Source organism: Argiope bruennichi, chromosome X2 (assembly GCF_947563725.1).
Source record: "Argiope bruennichi chromosome X2, qqArgBrue1.1, whole genome shotgun sequence".
Lineage (NCBI taxonomy): Eukaryota > Metazoa > Arthropoda > Arachnida > Araneae > Araneidae > Argiope > Argiope bruennichi.
Window position 1 is genome coordinate 85,185,934 of NC_079163.1, and position 8,893 is coordinate 85,194,826.

At 29.2% G+C, this 8,893-nt stretch overlaps 1 protein-coding gene across 1 annotated transcript in view; it reads right to left on the reverse strand.

Annotated features, from left to right (window-relative positions):
• The window catches only part of LOC129961060 (chromosome-associated kinesin KIF4-like), a 73,756-nt gene extending 65,326 nt beyond the window's left edge, over positions 1–8,430 (reverse strand). Inside the window, exons 1-2 of the mRNA XM_056074869.1 lie at positions 8,334–8,430; positions 6,009–6,235 (exon numbers count right to left, since the gene is read on the reverse strand). Coding sequence (XP_055930844.1) covers positions 6,009–6,219 — 211 coding nt within the window. The 5' untranslated portion in view covers positions 6,220–6,235; positions 8,334–8,430. The remainder of the gene's footprint in view (positions 1–6,008; positions 6,236–8,333) is intronic.
• Positions 8,431–8,893: the final 463 nt, after the last annotated feature.

Sequence of the window (8,893 nt, forward strand, 5' to 3'; positions counted from 1 at the left end):
CTATTATAATTTATAGGTTACAAATTATTTTTTTGTGATATGTACACTCTCTAAAAAAACTGGCAAATAAAACAAAGAAACACCTGTGTTTTCTTTCTTTTTCTAAAATTTCTAATACCGGTATTAAAATTTAAAAAATACCGAATACCGGTATTGAAATTTTGGTCCGATATTGCAATCCCTAATTCAAAGTCTAATAATTTCTAAATTTCACTTGAAATTTTAATATCAAACTTATTTTGCTATAAAGAAACAACATCAACATCTTATGTTTCATTAAACATAACAATATCATCATATATTAATAAAAGTACATTTTTCTCATAAATAAAAATATAAGAATTCAATTTGACAAAATTTTAATTTTCATATACATTGTTAAATTCGTAAAACAACTCATGATCACTTTGATACAGTCCATATCTGGCCTTTCTTAAGTAACTAGTATGCTCATTCTTAGCATGATCTTAAAAACTTATAGTTGCATCATATAAATGCACTCCTTAAGTTTAGGAAGTAAATGTGAACATCTTCTGCCCAGTTGATAATTAGACCATTTTAACATACTAATAAATATTATAGAAAAGATTCTAACAAGTGCGAAATTTACAATTGGACTAAAAGTTTCTGCATACACTTCTTTATGTTTGTGGTGTTCCTGTGCAACTAATCTAGCTTCACAGATTTCCTCATTCTTTTTAAGAGGGTAAACCTATCAGTGAACATACTATTTTACAGTTTTGAAAAGCAGGAACCAATTTCATTTTTTTTTTTTTTAAATCTTTCATTACCTTAATTTCTTCTGCCATTTAACAGATTGAAAAAAAATCAGGGTTTCATGAAAATGCTGGGAAACCAAAATTTCAGTAATAGAGGCCTCAGGGTGATTTGCAAGATTTTCAACTCTAGTATTAAAATCAAATTCTAGTCATACTCAAAGCCAACATCCCTACAATATTTCTCTACATTATTAAAAGATCACAATCAAATATTAACTCCCTTAATACTATAAGAAATGTCACATCTAATATAATTTTTACACAAATCAGCTTCTCTAGTAAAAGGATTTGAACTATAATTTTAAATTATAGTTTGTGTATTTTCTGTAGGGGGTTCAAGGTCACATTTTGTACCTCGTTACTGGTTGTCTGCTACCCAACGTTGAGGCAGACAACAGTGTCACTCTTTTTTCTTTTACACAGCTGTTAAGGTATTCCGATAGCTTTCTGCTTTACATTTTGATCAGATTCGTTATAGTTTGTTCGGGATTGTGGGATTCATTTACGCTCACATTGTAGGTTTACTGGGATTTAATTACCTTTGGCAGGAAAATTTGGTGTGCATCTAGAGGGGCTATAGAGAATGCACATTTCTCACACTGATAACAGAAGGATTAATGATTAAGGGTCCTTTTCCTTTAAACATTCGCCTTTTTTCTCACGGTAAAACTGGTAAGTTCTCACTAAGAATTTGTCTCTTCTAAATTATTAGATAGAGATAATTGATATTACAATATTTAATAGATAATTTTATTTTACAAAAAAGATAAAGAAGATAGAGGTCTAAAGAGGACATTTTCACTTAACGAAATTTGAAAACTATATCTTAGCTAGAATAGGATATCTGATACATAGGGAATTGAATTTTTAGGATATGACAAGACAAGTTTTGGCTTCTAATTCAGGTTTTAGTGATACAACTATACAAATAGAATCATTAGCGTGTTCCAAACAATTATCATTCTAGATTTTATTTCCTTCGCAATTATATGTATTGCGTTAAAAGAAAATTAGTTTGTTGTATTTTAATCACCTAAATAAGTTTTAATGAAAACTGATTAATGAAATATCTCGTATTCAATGATTGAATAAAATTGTTTGCTTATACTGCCAGTTTAACATACTGGCGTGGGGGAAAAAACAAGCTTTGTCGAAATCATGGCAACAGAGAAGGAGAAAGAGTGAGGAGTACAGAAAACGAGTGTCCGAAACGCCTACAGAAATTACACAGATTATAGATGACTTGTAACTGGAGTGGTTGCACCTAAACTGCCATAACTGGAAGTTTCATCAGTTTTGACTCAACATCTTGGGTCCTAATCTCATTTAAATGAGTTAAAAAGTTTATTAAATTTGAATTTAGCTCACTCTGTAATTTCACTTTTTGAACAAGGATTGCTCGAAATACCATTTGAAGGTCCTTTAATTTTACTGAAATGCATATTGTAAGATCATACTAAATACACATTCTAAAGATCATATTTAGATTTAAAAAATACGAGTCATTGCATCTTTTTAGCAAAAGAATATTTTCTTCCTGTTTAGTGTAAAGAACAACAAAATTCCATCAAAACATTTATAAATGTAATTTCCTTTTTCAAGTAAAAAAGCAAATAACAAATTTCATCTCAATTTAGGAATGTACATTATTTTTTAATGTTACATAATATGCATTATTTAAACATGCATAGTGAAAAATTGCTGCAAAAATTAAACAATTTTAAACATCTTAATTCTAAAATATGAAGTACCTTTGTGCATAAGTAAACCTGTGCATTTCCTAAGCATAGAATATGTTTTCTGTTTTATAATAATGTATAGGTTTTCTAAAAATTAATATTAAAAATGTATTTTTAAAATTTTAATATTTATTTCTGTACTTTCTCAACATCTATTATAAAACAAATTATGTATTTTTAGGTTTAACAAAAGTATAGAAATGATCATAAAAGTGAAAAAACTATCATTACCAAAAAATTATGTCGCCTTTTATACGATTAACAATAAAAATCGGGGGTCTTTTTAAAATATTTTTGAAAAATCACAGACTACAAGTCAATTTGGATGGATACAATATTTCTAAAACTGTCAACATTAATGTAGAAACACAGCATGACCAAAGTTTTTATATTGGACTTTTATATATGCAGCAACAAATATGATTCGGCATGACCAGGATGGAAAATGCAAATTTCCCCTTGCACCAACTTACCATATTTAGCAATTTAGAACATTTTATTTGCAACCTTACAAAGCTAAGAGCTAAAGCATTCCAAGATGGCTACCATCATAGGACTGTTTAGTAATTGTCAGACTATAAAAAAATTGCTACTTATTTCTGAAGTTTGGTAATGGGTGTTTCCCAAATGTTTCACATTTCAAAATTTTAATAAAAATCTGCCTTTTAACTTTTATGTAAAAATAAATAAACATATTTTTACTTTAGATTTTAAAAAAACTACAAAAAAAAAACATTATTACATATTTGGCAAAGAAATGAAAATGATTTAAATAATTCATAGTTTTTATAAATAACGGAATAAAATTCACAAAGTTAAAAAGACACCAGCACTGTAGTAAGAAATGAAATAAAGTTTTAAAATTCCAGTTGATAAATTTTTAAAAAATATTTTTTTAAAAGCAAGTATGAAATAATATATCGTACTATCTCAAAATTTAATAACACTCATCAACTGAAGAATCTTATTTAATAAACTAAAACAAAGAAGTTTTTTAAATCAGAACATTAACAACAATAAGCTCGTGATTCAATGAGATAATAATATAGTTTTAAACTTCATTACAATAAAATTGTTACAAATTGTGTCTAAAACTAATTTCTTTTAATTAATGAATTTAAAGAAAAAAATATATTAATTCAAACAAAATTGGTATAGCTGAAAAGTTACTTTTTTTAACCTTTAAAACAGTATAAAAATAACTTTTGAGCAATAATATACTTTAATATTACGGCGGAATAATGTTAAAATTCTGTTTTTATTTTTCAACTAAGTTTCTAATAAAAATTTTGAAAAATATGCTCTTAGTGGGCCTGTAACACCCAAGAAACAGCTTCCTGCTAAATTTCATGTTCCTAACTTCAACGGTTTAAGCTACACGCTGCTCTGCCCATCAGGAGGAACCTTTATTGAGGTCCATTAACCATTATCTTAATATATGTTGGCACCTCTTGATTTATTTTACTCTGGATTCTTTTTCTGAATGTAGGTTTTCTTTCTTGACACATCCGGTGAACAAACCTTTGAGGCTATGCTTTCGATTTATCATATTCAACAACTGACGAAATAAACAAAAAGTTTTCATTGCTCTTCTTAAGAAAATTAAGCATTCTTTAAGGTCCTTTTTTCAAAATTAAGCATTTTTAAAGTACTTAAATATGGTTTTAAAATTTAAGCACTTTGAATGAATGCTATGTACCTTGCTTTATATAACTCCTTCTAAACCACTTCTAACCACTTATAAGCTTCTAAACCACTTATAGCTAAAAATACAGGTTTATCTTCTACATCCTTCAGTTCGGTAAAGAACTTTTTGTTATAACAAAAATGCTGTGTTGCTGCTATATCAACAATCCAGTCAAACTCATCAGTTATTTCATTTATACAAGTTTTATTTTTATCAAAACAGAAATGTATTTAATTATCTTCAAAGTTAGACATTTTGAAGTTCTTAGAATTAGATTTTAAAAATTACAATTTCTTTTTAACTGACTCATTTTTAATAGACATAACAAGATCCAATTTTCTTTTTAATTTCAAATTTAAGCTTATTTCCAATATTTTCTCCTTTAAATTATCAAAAACAATATTTGGCTTAAATTTATGGCTAGCAATAAAAGTACTAATAGCATTATTATTTATTGCAATTTCATTTAAATCATTTTTCAACTGTTTGAATTTTCTCTGCAATTACTCAATTTAAAATTTGCATTGGACAATTGAAAGAAGATTTGTATAATAACTTGAGAGTCGATTGAGTATCTTAGAGGCTTGAAATGCTCTACACATGACATTTATAGGGTATCCAGCATCTTCTAATCACTTGACCATCCTCTTGATTCTTCAATGAAAATTACAGTGCTGTTCATTTTAGGATTAAACTTTATTCAGAAAGATTTGTCCAGTAGTTGCTTCTCAGAAGCTCTTGATGTTAATTTGAATTGATACTTCAGCAAAGTCTAGGTCTTAGATGAACTTTTCACACTGGATATTAGTCTTATGCTACTTGTCAATGCTGCACTTAATAATGGCTTGTACGGTTCTTTTTGTTGTTCAAACTTAAATTTCTCTTGTTTCACTGAGGATTCTTCTAATTGTACCTCAGTTCCATCCACTGCTAATCAACACTCATAATCGATCAGAAGCAGCAGCAAATTTTCTTTCCATCCATTCCATTTGATTCTGTTTAGCAATGCAGCATGCAATTTAGCAGGTTTTTAGAAAATTAATTCACTCAAGTAGCTTCTATTTCTTAAATCTTGAATAGTCAAAAAACTGATTCACAAAATATGGAAAATTCAAGGCAATAAGTAAAGCTAATCATCATCATTATCTTTAAATTCAAATCCAGAACTTTCTGGTCACATAACAATTGACAGAAACATTTTTTTAGCAAAGTTCAGTGGATACGAACTTAGGAAATGAAATCAAACAATTTTAAAAAAAAATATCTTTATTCAGTGAAAAAGAAAAAAAAAGGAACAAATTTAAGGGCTATTACCTTGGCTACAATTAAAGATGTAAGCAAGTCAGGACAAAAAAAAAGGGGGGGGACTAATCACAGAAATACAAGACAAACATCTTAAATACACAATTCTAAAATTTCCAGTCAAAAGCTTAGTGCATAAAGCATGCATGGATTGCACACAAGGAGAAGAAACAATTTGCATTACAGTAAAATTATTAATTTCCTTAATCTAACACACACACACACACACACATATATATGTTGTTCATCGTGAAAAGCTTAATCATACGTAACTGGAGAACCTGATCAAATTTTAGAAAGAACTAACACTGCATTTTTAGGGATTAATTGCTAGTTGAAATAAACATGATTAACCACTGATTTGGGATTAATGCACAAGTACTCAACAATAATACATGAAAAAAGTCAATTATATGCAATAAAAATATATTGTCATGTTTTAGACAATACTAATATTTACAAGTGAAATCACATCAAATATAACATGTTTAAAAGCCTTACCTTCAAATATAGGACGAATTTTTTCTGCAACTACAGCATTATAAACTGTTTCATTTGTTACTCCAGGACGAAAAACATAATCAAATGTATAGGTCTTCTTTTGCAAATGCACAGTTGAATTACCCTCAAAACTCAAAGTATCAGAAGACTGAGCTTCATTCTTGAGTAATGGACGAGATCTAACAGCAACACAAATTGCACTATCTGCCATAGCAAAGCAGAATTCACTGAAAAAGATATTTATATATAATACAAAATCATAATGTATAAAAACTGGGCTGTATAGGAGAATCGGGGTCATGGCGACAAATGGTGTCAAGTTGTAACTTTTTTTAAGACAATACATCACTAAATGTCTTAATTTTTTATTATATTAGTTAATATGGCAAGCATTTTTTCAGCCTTGGTGAGAAAGCCAGTACTGATTCCCCTGTTTTACCAAAAACTGTACTTACTAGAATGACTAAACTTCTAACTAGTTCAAGATGATTATCACTTACACAAAAATCAATTTTAAATACGAGGCCTGAGTGAAGATTAGTGTACACCAGCTGTTTGTCGCCAATATTGCAACCCATCGGATTCCTCTTCTAGCAACCGTACTGCTGTTCTGTTTACTACTTTTTGCAATGGTTGAGTTGTACTTAAACTACAATTAAATTATGAAAAATGTTAAATTAAAAATATTAAAAAAATATCGATTAAAGATTTTACTTTTGTTCTTTATTATAAAGAAATTTAAGCTTATAATTAAAAGTTATTTTCTTCTTTCTTTTTTTAATGTGAATACGAACAGAAAATATTTATTCTTTTGCAATTTTTAATTGTCAGTATTCGCTTTAAAAAAATCGTCTGCATTCTCACTTTCAAAGACAGCTGCAAATGGAATTCTTCGCAGTTCTCGTAATTCTTTTGGTGTTATAACGGTTGGTTCCCTTCATAATTTGTTATGTCGAGATTATTTCGAACCTGTAGAATGGATGAAGAGCGAGTTAAATATGCATACATATATATTTTACGAGTTAATGAAATTAGGAAAGGATGCTTGTTTGAAATTTTGTATTGAGAATGGTTTGATATCGAACCGGCAGAATGGATGGAAGGTGAGTGGAATATATTCTTTTACAAGTTGATGAAGGTGGGGAAAGTATGTTTGTTTGAAATTTTGTATGGAGAATGTTCCGATTGCTTATTTCTCCGTTTTTTCTTTTCTCTTGGTTATGTACTGTTTCTGTTTTCCACACAGTCTTTATGTTAAATGTGCTAGCGAAGCTACTAGGTTCCCGCTCCCGCTGCTAGCGAAGCCGTAGGATGTTTTTTTTTAAGTTAAAAAATTCTGCCCGGTGCCTTCTACAGATGCCTTCGGCATCTGTAGAAGGCACCGGGCAGAATTTCCTCTGAAATCCGTTCGTACAACATCCTTCATTCTTTCTATTCAATTGATTATGTACAGTTCATGTTATCCACACAGTCCTTATGTTCAATGTGCTAGCGAAGCTACTAGGTTCCCGCTCCCGCTGCTAGTGAAGCCGTAGGATGTTTTTTTTAAGTTAAAAAATTCTGCCCGGTGCCTTCTACAGATGCCGAAGGCATCTGTAGAAGGCACCGGGCAGTATGGGGGAAAAAAAAATACTTAAAAAGTCCTAATTAGATGCCGGGAAATGGTAACCGTAACTGTTCTGTGGAAGTATTTGTTTATTTTGTCCGCCATCTTTATTGGCGACTTGGCGTTGTTGGCGCAGCTGGGTGCACACTAAAAGTAACTTTTACCAAATACGATTATATCAGTAAATAGGAGGAGAAATGGTTTTGAACAATTTAATAAAACCAACAAAAATTAAAAAATTGTTAAAAACGTAAAAATTAATTGCTATTAAAATAAGTGTTTTGGACTGCAAAATGATAAAATCCACCAATTCTCAGTAATGAAAGGTTCACCAATGTTCCACGGTGATCTTAATTAACAAAATTATATGTATCACGATATTATTTGATATCTCTCAAAAAACAATCTGAATATAGAATTTTTATAGTAGGCTACAAATCGCAATCTTTATAATGAATAAATAAATATGAGATCTGAAATACCATACCATTTGACTGAAATTTAAGCAGATAACAGAAATAATGAAAATGTTTGTAAAAACTTCATAATACCTAAATATTAATAAAAAATGTAAATTAAGAAAGAATATGATATACTGATGAGACTACAAGATGCCAAACATTCCACCGACAATAACTGTTCGTAATTAAAGAACTAAAAACAATAGATGATATAACTATTCTTAAATAATATGAAATAGAAAAATCTAATATACTTACAAAAATTTTACTTAAAATTTCAGGAATTTCACTTTTTGTAATAAAACACACAACTTCCGATTTTGGTAATTCAAACTACCACCGCCAAACTGTTTTCTGATTTGTTTTTCGATGTTCTGATGCCAACAGCAAAAATTAAGTGCTTTAATTAAAATCCGTTGATAAATATTGCATGCAAAAAGAAGATAGAAAGAAAGAAAGAAAGAATCTAGATCGTTGTTGTAGAAGTACTTATTTAAATATCATTAAAATATAGATATTTATTATATTAAGCTTTTTTATCCGTAACTTTGCACTGAAAAAACACTTCATAAAAAAGCTCCAGTGCGATTGATATAAAACGATTTAAATTTTTCATTCTTATCTGAAAGCAATACCTTTGTCACTTAAAAGTAGTAAACGATGTAGCAAATATTAATGTAGGAAATGGCGAAATTCAATTTTAAAAGAATCGCATTTCAGAGCAATGCATTAATATATTACGTCATACATCCTTAAAAATTAGATTTAAAACAGGCCAGAGATTAGGGATGATAAATATTTTACGAGCGGTTATTACG